Consider the following 17,361-nt stretch of genomic DNA (forward strand, 5'->3'; position numbering starts at 1 on the left):
GCTCTTGGATTCATCCCAAGTCATATAGCTAGGCAATGGTAAAACTGATTAAAGCCCAGATCTTGTGTCAGTAAATCTATTGCTCTTTCCATTATGTTGTACACCATGGATAATGCATTTAAAATAATGTTGTGTGTGCTTTATAATCTTCAAAGGGTTACCACACGTGTGGTCTCATTTGATTTTCACTCTGTGACTTGGTGGGGTAGATTAGTATAATAACAGCTAATGTTTATTGAAGGTATAACCTAAATGCTAGGGATAAAGGTACTTTTGCATATATGAGTCATTTTTTTATCCGTTTTTTAACTAGTTTTTTTTTTTTTTTAATTTTTTTTTATTTATTTATGATAGTCACAGAGAGAGAGAGAGGCAGAGACACAGGCGGAGGGAGAAGCAGGCTCCATGCATCGGGAGCCTGATATGGGATTTGATCCCGGGTCTCCAGGATCGCGCCCTGGGCCAAAGGCAGGCGCCAAACCGCTGCGCCACCCAGGGATCCCTTTTAACTAGTTTTTTAAAACCTTAGCAGTTGACTTCTGTCGATGCTGCATAAGATGTTCATAGGTTATTCTAGGTTGTTTATTACAGTTTCAGAAACATTTATCACTTTCCTCAAGGTCATCAAGCACTGTGGGACTAGACTGGGAATCCAGTCTGCAAGAATTTTATCAAGAAGACAATTTTTATTTACAAGTCTGATAATTGGATGGCTTGTTGATAAAGGGTTAGCAGAGTTAGTCAAGAGGACACGTAAGTCAGAGGTTGCTTAGAACAGAGAAGATGAGAACTGTGTGTGTTATTTTTTTTTTTTTTTTTTTTTTTGTTATTTTTGAGGATTATTACTATCAAGCTTTGGTATCCTGACTTAACTGCTCTTTTCCCTTCTATGGTAAGTCCAATTTGAAAAAGTAAACCAGTCATCTAGAGTGAAGAACTCTTGTCTTAAATATGGCTTGGGAGCCTCTTTTTTGAAGCTCCATACTGGTTTGCAGAAACATAAACCTTGACTTACCACTTTGTAAGAATAATAGGTTTTTATGTTAGCTGTTTCCTGATTTCACACTACAAAAGAAGCACTGTAGTCTTCAGAACCCCCTAAATGATTTATACTTAATCCCACCTGTTGGGTGGTTCTTGATAGCATCAAAAGCATGTATCATTGACTAATCTTGTCTGTGTACCATTTTGGGAGGAGGAAGTGTATCTTATTTCTGTTTATTAAACAGCACAGAATGTGTCAATCTTTGGAAAGGTGTTTTAAAATAAGAGAAATAGGAGCACCCTGCTGGCTCAGCCAGGAGAACATGTCCTTCTTGATCTTGGGGTTGTGAGGGTTTTTTTTGTTTTGTTTTGTTTTGTTTTAAGATTTTATTTATTTATTCATGAGAGACGCAAAGAGAGAGGCAGAGGGAGAAGCAGGCTCCATGCAGGAAGCCTAACATGGGACTTGATCCCGGGACTCCAGGATCATGCCCTGGGCAGAAGGTGGCACTAAACCGCTGAGCCACCGGGGCTGCCCGGGGTTGTGAGTTTGAGCCCCACATTGGATGTGAAAAAGAAAATAGAGAAATTAAAAAATAGGTAAGATTAAATATACAAGGTACAGTTTCAAATACAGATACACTGGGGTACACCGTACTGAGACATTACTCTTGCTACCTTCCTTTATTTCTTTCATATGCATTCATTTTCTTTATTCAGCAAGAATTTATTGACTTTCTATCATATGCAAGATTAATGACTTTTATATATATAGTATATTCTTCATATTTTTATTCTATAATGTTTTGAGTATGAGAAAGGAAAAGAGTGTGTGTCTAACTGAAGTAAGTGAAGTATGAATAATCTTTGATGCTGTGTACATATGAACAGAAGTGTGATAAGCCTACTTATTACTTGCTTCCTGTCATCTGGGTTTCTCTTTTATTGACCTTACAGTTTAGGTTGTCAGGTAGCTTTGCTGCATGCCAGATTGGTCTGTTACTACTCTTTGCCAGCATCATAGATGTAGGTTATGTAGTTTTCTTTGCATCCAGAGTTAGTTTTTCTTTTTCCTCCCTACCCTTCTTGCCTAAAATCTTTCCCTTCAGTTCATTTGTAGAGCTAGTTAGTATTTCCTTAATTGGTGCTCATTTCTTTTTAGATAAATATGTAAAATATTTGAACTCAAACAAAAATGTCTATAATTTTATTTATCTTAGTATTGCCTATGATAATATGGTGCTTTATACACAGTAATATTCCATTAGCTTTGATCTATGGGTAGTTTAATGTGATGTCCCTTATACACATTATCTGAATTATTTCTTAGATGCTATAATTATGAATGCTATGAGAAGTAATCTATAGTTGTCTGCTGAACTATCTAGCATCTATTGTTTGACAGAAGAGAGTTACACAACTGATGTCATACAAGAGTGACAGTGATAAATTGCTACTCCTAATATTCAGCATATGCCGGATTTGCAGTTAGGTTTTTTTTTTTAAAGATTTATTTATTTATTCAGAGAGAGAGAGAGAGAGAGAGAGAGAGGCAGAGGGAGAAGCAGGCTCCATGCCGGAAGCCTGACGTGGGACTCAATCCCGGGTCTCCAGGATCCCACCCTGGGCTGCAGGCAGTGCTAAACCGCTGTGCCACTGGGGCTGCCCTGTAGTTAGGTTTTTATCCCAATCCACTGTCATAGGTCATCTTAGTCTATACATAGATTATTTAAATGAATTTGATAGGACAAATTACCTTAAGTCTTTTCTGGAGTAAGTAAAGGAGATGTGCATAAATAAACATAGAGCATCACAACTGTTACATAATCAGATTCTAAAATTTGTTGCTAAAGTATATGGATATAGTGTTTTTTTATATTTGATTTCTGAAAATAGTTCTTTAGTGTGTCTTGCATAGAATACAAAAGGGAAATTGTGAAATAATTTTAATCTAAAATGGAGCCAGAGGATATGAAATGAAGAATCTTAAGCATATGCCCTCAGAGGAATGAACTTAAAAACTTAGGGACTGATTTCCTGTACGTGCCTGATGTACAGAAGATGGAGTTTTCTCTCTTGACCAATGAAGAGCTGCCAAGAATCTCTCCTCATCCTCATGCCTTTGAACTTACTGCTTGGACTCTAGCTTAGCTTCCCCCTTTGGCAGTCCTTGCCCATAAATACAGTCCATCCCAAATCCTCAACTTGTCTTATCCCAAACTTGCCTATAGCTTGGTAGAGCATACATTTCCCAAATTAGAATTCCTCTGCTTTTGTCAAATAAATTCAATTTCTGGTAATAAGAGCTTTCCTCAGTTTTCCTCTTTATTTAGGTTGACAGAAATCTAGTAGTCAACTACCCAAACCTCTTACAGTAAAAGACCCAGACAATATAATAATTGAAACTCAGAGAGATGGAAATGTCCCAGAGATCAATGAAACCAGTTAGTGGCAGAGCCTGGATTAGAAACGGTTCCTTATATCCTTACTCTTTTATTTATAATCTTTTGATTGACTTGTGCTTTATATTATGGTACCAAAAAAAAATCAAATTGATTGTCATTACTGTACTTTTATTCAGTCAGTATTTAACAATGGTTAATCCACATATTTATTGTTTTCCTTGCTGCATTTTTTTCCTGTATTCTTGACCTTCCAAGATAATTTTTCTTCTACCTGAGGGATGTATTTTCAGATTTCTTTTGCAGATGTGCTTGTGGCATTAGCTTCTGTTTTTATTTGCCCAAAATACCTTTATTTCATCTTTCTTGACAGCTTTTCTCTGGGTATAGAATTCTAAGTAATTCTTTTCTTTCAGCACTCCTGTCTTCTGACACTATTGTTTCTGCTGAAAAGACAGCTGTTGTTTAATTGGTTCTCCTTTGAATATTTTGAATGGATTCTCTGCCTTCCACACCCACGACAGCTACTTATTTATTTCATTGAACATAGTAAGCATAGTTTAATTTTTAATCTGGCTTAAAATCAGTATCTGGAGTCTGTGTAGGTCTGTTTTGTTTCTGTTGGTTCTCACTCTTGTGATCTTACTACTTAGTGTGTCTTGTTATATTTGTATGACAGACTTTATATTTTCAAAATGATTTTCAGAAACATGGGAAGGTTGGGATGTTGTCATCTTCCATAGAAGGTATACATTGCTTCAGCCAGATGCTTTGGAGCACTGAGGAGTCTGGGATCATCTTTTCGATTTTCTTTTTCCATTATAATTCCAGTATAGTTCACATACAGTGTTAGTTTCAGATGTACAATATAGTGATTCAGCAATTCTGTACATCACTCAATGCTCATCGTTAGTGTACTCTTTTATCCCCTTCACCTATTTCATCCATCCCCCCTCTCACCACCTTTCTAGTAACAGTTTGTTCTCAGTCTGTTTTTTGGCTTGTCTCTGTTTTGTTCCTTAAATTCCACTTATGAGTGAAATCATATGGTATTTGTCTTTTTCTAACTGGCTTATTTCACTTAGCATTATACTCTCTAGATGCATCCAGGTTGTTGCAAATGGCAAAATTTTATTTTTGTAATGGCTGAATAATATTCCATTGTAGTGTGTACACACACACACACACACACACCACCTCTTTATCCATTCATTTATCAGTGAATACTTGGGCTGTTTCCATAATTTGGCTATTGTAAATAATGCTACAATAAACATCTTTTCATTTTTTTTTTTTTTAATTTTTTATTTATTTATGATAGTCACACACACAGAGAGAGAGAGAGAGAGAGAGAGAGGCAGAGACACAGGCAGAGGGAGAAGTAGGCTCCATGCACCGGGAGCCTGACGTGGGATTCGATCCCGGGTCTCCAGGATCGCGCCCTGGGCCAAAGGCAGGCTAAACATCTTTTCAAATTAGTGTTTTCATATCTTTGGGTAAATACCCAGGAGTGAAATTACTGGATCATATAATTTACTTATTAGAAATAATATAATTTATTTTAAAAATCATTTAGTTTTTTGAGGACCTGTATACTGTTTTCCACAGTAGCTCTACCTGTTTGCATTTCCACCAACAGTGCAAGAGGATTCCTTTTCTCTATATCCTCACCAACACTTGTTTCTTGTGTTTTTGATTTTAGCCATTCTGGCAGGTGTGAAGTGATAGCTCATTGTAGTTTTCATTTGCATTTCCCTGATGACAAGTGGTGTTAGGCAACTTTTCATGTGTCTCTTGGCCATCTGTATGTCTTTGGAGAATGTCTGTGTCTTCTGGCCATTTTTAATTGGATTATTTTTTTTTTGGTATTGAGTTTTATAAGTTCTTTATATATATTGGATACTAGCTCTTATGGGATATGTCATTTGCAGATATATTCTCCCACTCAGTAGGTTGTCATTTGTTTTGTTGATTGTTTCCTTTGCTCTGCAGAAGCCTTTTATTTTGATGTAGTCTCAGTAGTTTATTTTTGCTTTACTATTTCTTGCCTCAGGAGACATATCTAGAAAAATCTTGCCAGAGCTGATGCTCTCTTCTAGGATTTTTATGGTTTCAGGTCTCACATTTAGTTCCTTAATCCAGTTTATTAAAAAAAAAAAAATCCAGTTTATTTTTGTTACATGGTTTTTTTTTTTTTTTTAATTTTATTTATTTATGATAGGCACACAGTGAGAGAGAGAGAAGCAGAGACATAGGCAGAGGGAGAAGCAGGCTCCATGCACCGGGAGCCTGATGTGGGATTCGATCCCGGGTCTCCAGGATCGCGCCCCGGGCCAAAGGCAGGCGCCAAACCGCTGCGCCACCCAGGGATCCCTGTTACATGGTTTAAGAAACGGACCTAGTTCCATTCTTTTGCATGTAGCTGTCTATTTTTCCCAACACTATTTGTTAAAGAGATTGTCTTTTTCCCATTGTGTATTCTTGCTTTCTTTGCCAAAGATTAATTAACCATATAATGGTGGGCTTATTTCTGGGTTCTCTTCTCTTCCATTGATGTTTGTGTCTGTTTTGGGGCCAGTACCATACTGTTTTGATTACTACAGCTTTGTAGTGTATCTTGAAACCTGAAATTGTGATACCTCCAGTTTTGTTTTGTTTTTTTTTTTTTTTTTTTCAAGATTGCTTTGGCTCTTTGGGATCTTTTGTGGTTCCATACAGATTTTAGGGTTATTTGTTCTAATTCTGTGAAATACGCTGTTGGTATTTAAATAGAGATTGTATCAAATCTGTATATTGCTTCAGGTAGTATTGCTTTAACAATATTGGTTCTACCATCCATAAGCGAGGAATATCTTTCCATTTGTTTTCATCTTCAGTTTCTTGCTTCCCTGTTTTATAGTTTTCAGAGTACAGGCTTTTCCCATCCTTGGTTAAGTTTATTCCTAGGTTATTTAGTTATTTATTTGGTGTAATTATAAATGGGGTTGTTTTATTAATATCTCTTTCTGTTCTGTTATTATTAGTGTATAGAAATGCAGCAGATTCCTGAATATTGATTTTGTATCCTGCAACCTTAACAAATTCGTTTATCAGTTTCAGTGGTTTTTTGGTGGAGTCTCTAGGGTTTTCTGCATACAGTATCATGTCATCTGTAAATAATGAAAGTTTTCTTCTTTACCAATTTGGATGCCTTTTATTCTTTCTGTTATCTAATTGTTGTGGCTCGAACTTCCAGTACTATTAAATAAAAGTTGTGAGAATGGACATCCTTGTCTTGTTCCTGATCTTAGGAAAAAAGCACTCAGTTTTTTTTTCACCATTGAATATGATGTTACCTGTGGGTTTTTTGAATATGACTTTGTTATGTTCTCTCTAAACCTATTTTGTTGAGGGTTTTTTGTCATGAGTGGCTGTTGTACTTTGTCAAATGCATTTTCTCCATCTATTGAAATGATCATAGGATTTTTCCCTTTTTTTTTTGTTGATGTGAATATTGAACCACCTTGCATACCTGCATCCCACTTGATCATAATGAATTATTTTTTTTAGTATATTGTTGGATTTAGTTTGCTAATATTTTTTTGAGGATTTTTGAATTAATGTTCATCAGATAATGGCCTGTAGTTTCCTTTTTTTAGTAGTGTCTTTATCTGGGTTTTTATATCCAGGTAATGCTGACCTCATAGAATGAGTTTGAAAGCTTTCCTTCCTCTTCATGTATTTGGGATAGTTTGAGAAGAATAGGTGTCATCTCTAATTTAAATGTGTTCTAAAATTCACCTGTGAGGCCATCTGGTCCTGGACTTTGGTTTGTTGGGAGTTTTTTGATTACTGATTCAATTTCATTGCTATTAATTGGTTTGTTCAGATTTTCTATTTCTTCCTGATTGAGTTTTGGGAAATTATTCTTTCTAGGAATTTATTTCTTCTAGATTGTCCAATTTGTTGGTATGTAATTTTTCATAGTCTTTTATAATCTGGGGTACCTTGGTGGCTCAGTTGGTTAAGTGGCTGCCTTCAGCTCAGGTCATGATCCCAGGGTCCTGGGATTGAGCCCTGCATCCAGTTCCAGCTCAGTGGGGAGTTGGTGTCTCCCTCTGCCCCTCCCCTCCCGCTTGTGCATGTGTATACTCTCATAAAATCTAAAAAGGAAAATATATTCTCTTATAATCTTTTATATTTCTGTGGTGGTGTTTGTTATTTCTCCTCTTTTATTCTGATTTTATTGATTTGAATCCTCTTTTTTTCTTAATTTTTTTTTTTAAATGAGTCTGGCTAAAAGTTTATCAGTTTTGTTGATTTTTTTTTGTTTGTTTCAAAGAACCAGCTCATGGTTTCATTGATCTGTTCTGTTTTTTTAATTTCTGTTTTGCTTATTTCTAAATAAATAATCGTTATTATTTCCTTCTTTCTCTACTGCTTTAGGATTTTGTTTTTTCTTTTTTTTTTCTACATCCTTTAGGTGTAAGGTTAGGTTCTTCATTTGAGATATTTCTTGCTTCTTGAGGTAGGCCTGTATTGCTATAAACTTCCCTCTTAGAACAGCTTTGGTGCCTTCCAAAGATTTTGGGCCATTGTGTTTTCATTTTCATTTGTCTTTAGGTATTTTTTAATTTCCTTCTTGGTTTCTTGGTTGAGTCATTCATTGTTTAGTAGCATGTTACTTCCATATATTTGTGTTCTTTAGGATCATCTTAAATTACCTTCAGAGATTGAAATAATCCAAGGCAAGATATGTTTTTTTGGCAAAATTGGGTGTACTTCCAGTTTACTTACTCCTAGGATCCTACTCCCAAGTGTGGAGATTTATATTCTTGGAGGATCCTTAAATTCCAATTTTGTTCCCTTACTATTTTTGTTCCCTTCTTGTTTTTTTCCCCCCAAACATGGTCCAGCTTTTCAACCACTTTTATAATTGCCACATGCCCTCAGAGGAAAAAGCTGTTCCAATCTGGGAAGGCCAGGTGAGGTGGCAGGTTTTCTTTTTCATCTTCTAAATCTTGACCCAGTAATTTTTCTTTATTTTCTGCACCTTCTATGCCTTTTTTTTTTTTTTTTAAATAATGTTTTGTCTAGATTTCCTCTTCCTCAGCAGGAAGGTTGATCCAAATAACCTAGTTTACTATTTGTTATGGGATTTCTCAAAAGCAGAATTTGGATGTATAAAATAAAATATGTTTCTTGTTTTTCTTTCCCCCCTTTTTTGGTCTTATTATTTGAATCCTGAACCAATATGAGTTTGCTGTACTTGGTCAAGTTAGTGGAAATGAAGAAATTACTAATTTCAGTGTCTCATTCCTTTTCCTTTCAAAGCTTAAAACGTTTGTCTGGAATAGCTATATTACTTTGGAATAGAGGAGGAACCTTTAAAATTTATTTATTTTGTAAAAAAATTTATTACAATTGTTTCATACTTTTCTACCCTCATTAAACCACTGTTAAGGATTTTTTTCATATTGGCCTTTTGCAATAGTTACCCAGTAGATCTTAAATGAATAACACTTTTAAATAAGTGATTAGCCAACTGAATTAAACTTTTTTATTTTTTTTATTTTTTTAATTTATGATAGGCACACAGTGAGAGAGAGAGAGAGAGAGAGAGGCAGAGACACAGGCAGAGGGAGAAGCAGGCTCCATGCACCGGGAGCCCGACGTGGGATTTGATCCCGGGTCTCCAGGATCGCGCCCTGGGCCAAAGGCAGGCGCTAAACCACTGCGCCACCCAGGGATCCCTGAATTAAACTTTTAAAATATATTTCATTCTTTAATTTACCTTCATTTAGCCAGTGAATTGTTGCCTTTAATTTTTGTGATTATGCATCCTTAACATATAATGGCCAGAACTCCCAAATTTTTTACTTCTAAGGAGAGTATAGATTGAGTTTATATGAATCAAGAACTATGTGCTAACATATTTCCCAGACTCCTTTTAGAGAAGTCTTGAGGGACTAAACAAAGTGAGTCTCTTAAAAACAGAACTATTTAGCAGAGCAAAATATGGTAGTTCTGGGACTCAAATGAACACATTGTATAGCCATGCCCCTACATTTGTCAGACTGAAAACAACACCATCTCTTCACAAGCATCCACGACCCCTAATCTGGGTTAATCCCCTTGCCTCCTATTTGCAGAGCTCTTGCTCATGCGCCTTTTCTCTCTATTGGACTTACATTTTTAAGAGACTGTCTATACATAACTTTTAGGCCTCTTTTAAGAGTAGACAGTAAAAATTCATAATTAATACGAATGTCAGCAAGGGAAAACTATAAACCATGCAATATATCAAATAAAGAAATATTCGAAAGAAAATATCTGCTGTTGTTTTTGGCTAAAGTGTCGTATTTTAAGGTGCACTCAGTAACAGATTCTTATAATCTGATTTGACTTGGATAAAGTAACAGAGCTTCTCCAGTAGCATATTAATTGGTACTAACTTTTACATTGTTAGTAGAAGAAAAATAACCTAAATAGAGGGCATGTTAATTTTGTGAAGGGCAATGCAGTCATGTCTCAAGATGTAGCCATATAGCTAGAAGAATTCTATAAGGAGTGTCATTAAGTGTCTGCTTTGACTTCTGAACAATTTATATCTTGCTAACCACTAAGCCAGCTGACACTTGAGATAAGCCATTATTTGGTCAGTTTGGTGGTTTAATAGGATAGTGGGTCAAGTGTAGCCTTAAGGAGAATGCCAGACTTAATAGTTTATTATAAGTGATAATCTTTCTACATTATTTCCCCTAGATGTGTTGTTTTAATTGATTTCTTTTAAGGGTTTTTGCATAATATATGAATTACATCTATTATGTGACTGCATTCTTAAGTGTCTAGTATGTAATAGCAAAGGCAGTATAATAGCCATTTCAGAGGGCAATTCATGAAGGAAAATGTTTTCTTGGGTTCTGTTAATACTAATTAATGTTAATGAGTAAGCATGGCCACATTAGTCTGATTTGGTGATTCTTTATGCATATGTATGTTAGGTTTGGTGCTTAGGAATACATAAAAGTTTTTACTATAAAATTAAATTTATAATAGTTATAATTTAAACCTGATACTTATCTATCAGAGTGTTTTAGGAACATTTTCATGTATGAAGCAGGAGAATATATGTTTTGGAAAACGTTTTAGCTTTCACAAATTGAATATTTGTGAAATATTTGAGTTTCTTTTAAATTCTCATTTTTCTTGATTTGAAATAAAATGTCAATAATTAGACATTATATTATAAAATTTACAGTTTTGTTTTGTTTTTTTCCCTTAATACAGAAGCTCCACCATGAGACGAGGTGGATGGAGGAGGCGAGCTGAAAATGATGGCTGGGAAAAATGGGTGTGTTTTAAAAGAATAAAATACTTATATTTAATTGTCTAGGTATTTTTCATTCTTCTTGTAGATTATATATTTTATTTTTTAAAAGTGTAAATCACTTTAGATACCAACTCTTCTGAGGTTTCACAACGTATTAAAAGTTTGTTTAAACTTTTTAACACTTGAACTTTATTTTATCCTAAGGAAATAAATGTTCTGGTACACAGATAATAATTTTGATAATTTTATTGCAGCATTGCTAGTAGTACTGAAAAACAGGAAAACATAAGATATATTGTAGGTAGGGGATTGGTCAAATAAATTACCTTTGTTCAACTATTATTTAGCTTTTTCTTCTTTCTTTCTTTCCTCCCCCTTCCTCTCCCCTTTCCCCTCCCTCTCCCCTTCCCGTCCCCCTTCCCCTCCCCCCCTCCTTTCTTCCTTCCTTCCTTCCTGAGAGAGTGGGGAGAGGGGCAGAGGAAAAGGGAGAGGATCTTAAGCAGGCTCCATGCCTAGTGTGGAGCCCAGTGTGGGGCTTGATCTCACAACCCTGAGGTCATGACCTGAGCTGAAAGCAAGAGTTGGGTGCTTAACCAACTGAGCCACCCAGGTGCCCCTTACCTTTATATTTATTTATTTTTATTTTATTTTATTTATTTTTTTTTACCTTTATATTTAAACATGGCAAGATGGCCTTGACTAAAAGGTATGATATAAAGGACTATTATATATGAGCCTGTTGTTCTAAAACCTCTATACTCTGAGACATAGTAATAAGCTTTCCAAGTAGATTGATTAGCTCCAGAATTTGGCCACTGAATCATTTATTTTAGTATCTACATGTATGGAGGGCTGTACTGGTTTGTTGAACTGTTTCATTTTACTTTAAGTTACTAATTTTAAGCTTCCTGTATTCAGAAGATAGTGGAAGCCAGTACTCTTACTGATCACTTGTCAACTTTTTAATTGGTTTAAATTTCAGTGTAACTTCTGCTGGACTTTGTAGATAAGAACAAGATTTTATGGTATTAAACATTATTTTTGACCTACCTTTCTCTGATTTTAAAGTAACTGTTATAAGAATGTGATAAAATAATTAAAAACTGAAAAAAAAATAAAAATTGAGTTGATAGAGGGGAAAGTCTTCCTTGACCTGCCTGTTTTATTGCCTTGCCTTATGGTTAATGTTTATAATTATACCTTATGTTGTCATCATATCTTGGTCACTAGCATAGAATAGGGTCAGTTTATTTATTTATTTGTTTGTTTAAATGTAAGTTTCCTTAAGGAAAGGGGCTGAAGAAAATATAACCTTTGTGATTGGTTTACCTTTTTTTAAATTCTAGGGTGGGTATATGGCTGCCAAGGTCCAGAAATTGGAAGAACAATTTCGATCAGATGCTACTATACAGAAGGATGGAACTTCATCTACGATTTTTAGTGGAGTGGCCATTTACGTTAATGGATATACAGGTTGAGTCCTTTTAACTTTTTAGGTACCCTATTTTGGCATGTAGTGTTATTAGGATTGAGAGTGATTTGTTTTAAACTCTGTTTTTATTTATCTTCTATATAAAAATGGTAAAATCCTCTGCTTAAAGTCTTTCACTTTTTCTTTTTGTACGCCCTGTACCTGCCATTGTGTTTTTCATTTTAATTTTTATTGAATTACCATAGTTTTAAAAAGCCAAAGGAGGTTGAAAATGGAAAACAGTAGTCGTCTTTCATAATCATCTGACTGGAAACTCATCACACATGTGTGAGGCATGTACACTGTAAGCTTCAGTATAGTGGGATCTGGTAGGGCCATTTCACCGGTGAACTGTAATTATCCATAGGTCTTTTTGAGCTGATTGGGGTAGAGGGTGGTGAGTGTGTTAGGTTTCCCAGAATCTTACTTAGAGAAGGTATAAACCTAGCTGCCAGCATTTTGGTTGTCACGGGGGAGAGATGGTGGCACAGTTCTCACAGTTTAGAAATAGAATTTCCTTTAATATTCCTCTTCATTTTTTATCCCCTCTATTCACTTCTCCCCTCCTGTATACGTGTTGTCATTGAGTCCATTCTCTGGAAGGGACAGGATGGTCTTCTTTGTGAGTCGGAGTGGAGATCTGGATTTCTGATTTGTCTCTTAGACATTTTAGCCATAAATTCCTTGTTTCATGACCTTTTCACATGGCCACTTTTGAAGGTGCCCAGTGCTTTTTCTGGGCACTGAGTTTCTCTTGCTTTCACTGGCACCAAGCCGACTCTTTTTGTTTCCACATAGCCAGCTTAGATTTTACCTTTCTCTAATCTATGAAGTCATTTATCACTTGTCTGTTGCCTCTCAGCTTTTATTACTAAAATTTTCATTCTCTTGATAATTCCTTTCCTCTTGAGATCATTGTAGTGGGTTTTTTTTTTTTTTCTTTTAAGTGAATCACTGTAAGTATTTGTGTCATTCTGTTATATTTATCCCTCTCTGCTTCTCAGCTGGCTGTACTTGCTTATCTGTAAGGTTTCTTTCTACATCACTTCCCCTCACTTGTCTGATTATCTTCCTCCTGGTGTAGGTGACTTCTAATGCTCCTGTGGAGCTAATGGCTCTTTAGTATCTTAGTATTTATTGGATCTAATTGTAGTTGCTTGTGTACTAGATAAGAGGAAGAGCTACATTTTCATTTTCATTACTGTTTTATCCTTGGTGTCTCTTCAGTGACTGGACATTAACTACTCAGGAAATATTTGTTGAATTAATGTTAAGTTTTAATTAACAGATACATTTTCCTGGTTAAGTTTTTTCAGGCATCATTGACAATGAATTTCATTTAAGAATGTTATCTCAAAATGAATGCTGGTGCAGCTTTGGGAAAGTTGGTAAATGCAACTTTTCTGCTTAGGTATCCTGGAATATTCAAGCTTCACAGACTTTCCTGAGATGCATTATAAAGATTAAAAGTGTTTTAAAAAAAAAGAAAAGAAAGGAAACATTGTGTGTTATATTAGCCAGTAATGGAAGTCCCCAGTTAATGGGGGTGCACTTATTCATATAAGAAGAAAGAGAGATAACCTTGTGTGAGGGAGGAAAAAAACAATAGCGATCACTACTACGGTTGGGAATCTGAAATTCTGATTCTACTTTTGTCACCAATTTTTGTGTGACCATAAGACGTTTTCTCTGTGGACACATTTTATTCAGACCCATTTTATCCCCATCCTTTTCATTATTAACCCTGTCCTTTTCATTATTTTCCCTGTCCTTTTCTTTAGGATAGGGATAATAATACTAATTTTTGCTCTTAGGATTTACATCATAATTCTACAAGTAAAGTTCCATTTTGTTGAATTTCATAGGGACATGCAAACTGTGATGATAGTTTTTTTTTTTTTTTGGAAAAATTTTGAGTTTTAATGAATATTCTGTCAGTTTGTAGATAAAAGAATTGACAACCTCTGTGTAATGAATTAGCAGTAGTCAATTAGTGCTTTAGATGCAGTAAGACTAGTGGAAACGCTATATTATTGTTGATTCTTAATCATGCTCCCCATAGACTTTAACACTTCAAGTTTTCTTGATTCCTTTAAAGTTCCCAGTTCTACCAACTGAACTTCTCTTTGGTGACTCCCATCCTTTGCAACCCAAGTAGCAGTGAACTTGAGATTAAGAAAAGATTCTGCATCTTTTGGATATTGTGTGTCTGTCAACCCATTTTTTTTCCCCCCAAAACATCTTTTCCCTGCTAAGGTTAACCTCTTGGCCTTCCATCCCGTTGTGTGTGTGTGTGTGTGTGTGTGTGTGTGTGTGTGTGTGTGTGTGTGTGTTTTAAGATTTATTTATTAATTTGAGAGAGAGCATGTGTGTGCATATGTTAGGAAGTGGACAGAGAGAAAATCTCAGGCAGGCTCTCTGTTGAGTGGAGCTTGACACAGGGCTCGATCATGACCTGAGCTGAAATCAAGAGTTGGATGCTTAACTGACTCGGCCACCCAGGCTCCCCATCCTGGTTTTAGGATTTAATTTATTTGAGAGAGAAAGAGAGCATATGAATGGGGTAGGAGCAGAGGGTGAGGGATAAGCAGACTCCTCACAAGGAGCAGGGAGTCCGACATGGGGCTCAATCTCAGAACCTGGGGGTCATGAACTGAGCTGAAGACAGATGCTTAACTTATTGAACCATCCAGGTGCCCCCCCATCCTGTTTTTTTAATTTAACTTTTTTTTCTAAGATAATTGTAAATTCATATGCCATAGTAAGAAATAATACTGAGACATACCATGAACTATTTGCCTGGTTTGTCTTGTTGGTAACATCTTATAAACCATAGTAAGATATCAATCAGGAAATGGACTTTGAAACAGTCAAGATAGAGAATGTTTCCACACCACAAAGATTCTTCATGCTACACTTTTATAGCCACACCTGCTTCCCTTTTGCTCTTAGCCCCTTTTTAATCCCTTTAACTACTAACCTGGTCTCCACTTCTATACTTTTTTCATTTCAAGAATGTTACATATATAGAATAAATTGCATATAGTATTTTAGGATTGGCTTTTTAAGTTCAGTGTAATATTCTGGAGAGTCATCCAAATTGTATATATCAGTAGTTTTTTCCTTTTTATTCCTTAGTTGTATTCCATTGTATCGGTGTTCCACAATTTGTTAACCATTTACCTGTTTAAGAACATATGGGTTATTTTCAAAACATACAATTTTGGCTCAGAACATTTGTGTATAGGTTTTGTGTGAACCTAAGTGTGCTATTGTTGGGTCATGCATATGGTAGTTGCCTGTTTAGTTTTTTTTTTTTTTTTTAAGATTTTATTTATTTATTCATGAGAGACAGAGAGAGAGAGAGAAGCAGAGCCCTAGGCAGAGGGAGAAGCAGCAGGCTCCCCACAAGGAGCTGGATGCAGGACTCGATCCCGGATCCTGGGATCAGGCCCTGAGCTGAAGGCAGACGCTCAACTGCTGAGCCACCCAGGTGTCCTTCCTGTTTAATTTTTTTTAAGAGACTGCTAAACTGTTTCTTCATAACTGTACTATTTTATTGTACATTCCCATTAGCAGTTTGTGAGTGACCCAGTTTCTCTGTATTCTTGTTTTGAGCGTTTTTTTAAACATTTTAATATATGTGTTCTGATATCTCATTGTGGTTTTTGTGTTGTAATTGTTCTGCATCTTCACCAGCACTTGATGAAGACAAATTGTTTTTTTGTTTTTTTTTCCAATTAATTTATATATTCTCGTAGATGTGTAGTGGTGTCTCATTGTGAGTTTATTTTGTATTTCCCCACTGTCTAATGATACTGAACATCTTTTGCTGTGTTTATTTGCCATCCGTATGTCCTCTTCAGTGAAATGTCTATACATGTCTTTTGCCCATTTTCTAGTGGGATTGTTTTATATACTTTAGAGTTTTGAGAGTTCTTTATATATTCGACGTGTTACTCCTTTGTCAGATAAGTGGTTTGCAGATATTTTTTGTCAGTCTGTTGCTTATCTTTCATCGTTTTCTCATGGTCTTTTGCAGAACAAAGTTAATTTTCTTGAGATCTAGTTTATCTATCTTTACCTTTATGAATTGTGCTTTCTTTTTTTTTCTTTTTCTTTTTTGTGCTTTCAATTCAGTAGTCTTTGCTTAGTACTACATCTCAATTTTTTCCCAAAATATTTTCATGGTTTTTATTTTATTTTATTTTATTTTATTTTATTTTATTTTATTTTATTTTATTTATTTTTTTCATGGTTTTATGTTTTACATTTAATAAGTTCATGATGCATTTTCAGTTAATTTTTATTAAATTTATTTTTTTGGTGGCCTGTGGATATCCAGTTGTTCTAGCTCTGCTTCTTAAAAAATTGTTTTCTTCCAATGGATTACTTTTGCACTTTTGTCAAAAATCAGTTGGACCTATCTGGTTCTCTGTTTTATTATATTAGTGCATGTGTCTCTCTTCACCAATACCAGCCACATGGTTTTGATTACTGTGCCTATAGGACTTAATATCAGGCAGAATGACTATTTCCATTTTCTTCTTTGCCAGGATTATTTTAACTATTCTAAGGCCAGTGCCTTTCCATATAAATTTTATAATAAGGTTGTCTGTGTTTATAAAATAAATACCTTGCTGAGATTGTGATAGGAATTACATTAAGCCTGTAGATCAATTTAAGGAGAATTGACATGTTTACTATGTTGAGTTTTCCAATCTGTGGAACTTCCATCCCATTTTACTCTGCTTTAGTTGATTGAACAATTGTATTTTCTATGTTGCTTGTGTGTTAGGAACTATAAACAGAGATGATGATTGCTGGAGAATGTGGGTTTTGTGATGAGTAAGTAATCTCAGAGTTTGGTAGAGAGGAAGATAGGTGGCAACACAGGAGAGAAGTTATTGCCTTTGAGAGATAGTCTGAGTCATTCATAGAGGAATTAACCCTTTAAGCTGGGTCTTGGATAAATAGGATCCTGATGTACATTTTCCCCTTTATATTCTCTAATTTTGGTCATTGGGCTTATTCTGATATTTTAGGTTTTTTCTTTATTCTTTCTTGTTTTTGAACTTCTGTTTGTGCTTTTGCCTCTTGTGATAAGCTTCTCCTCACTTCTGTGAATTGAAATTATATTCATCCATTAAGACTCAGATTACATTAGATTTTGTCTCCATCGCTAAACCAGT

The 17,361-nt window shown here is 35.3% G+C and overlaps 1 protein-coding gene across 10 annotated transcripts in view; it reads left to right on the forward strand.

Moving 5' to 3' along the window:
* REV1 (REV1 DNA directed polymerase) overlaps window positions 1-17,361 on the forward strand; it is a 97,841-nt gene that overhangs the window by 20,705 nt on the left and 59,775 nt on the right. For 8 of the 10 annotated variants that reach the window (XM_072743006.1, XM_072743008.1, XM_072743012.1 and 5 more), the window contains 2 exons: window positions 10,656-10,719; window positions 12,045-12,171. The exons of the other annotated variants lie outside the window; for them this stretch is intronic. In XM_072743006.1, the coding sequence (XP_072599107.1) occupies window positions 10,666-10,719; window positions 12,045-12,171 (181 nt within the window). In that variant the 5' untranslated portion in view covers window positions 10,656-10,665. Of the gene's footprint in view, window positions 1-10,655; window positions 10,720-12,044; window positions 12,172-17,361 lie in introns of those variants that run through there. 10 annotated transcript variants of the gene reach the window in all.

This window comes from Vulpes vulpes, chromosome 16, assembly GCF_048418805.1.
Source record: "Vulpes vulpes isolate BD-2025 chromosome 16, VulVul3, whole genome shotgun sequence".
NCBI lineage: Eukaryota > Metazoa > Chordata > Mammalia > Carnivora > Canidae > Vulpes > Vulpes vulpes.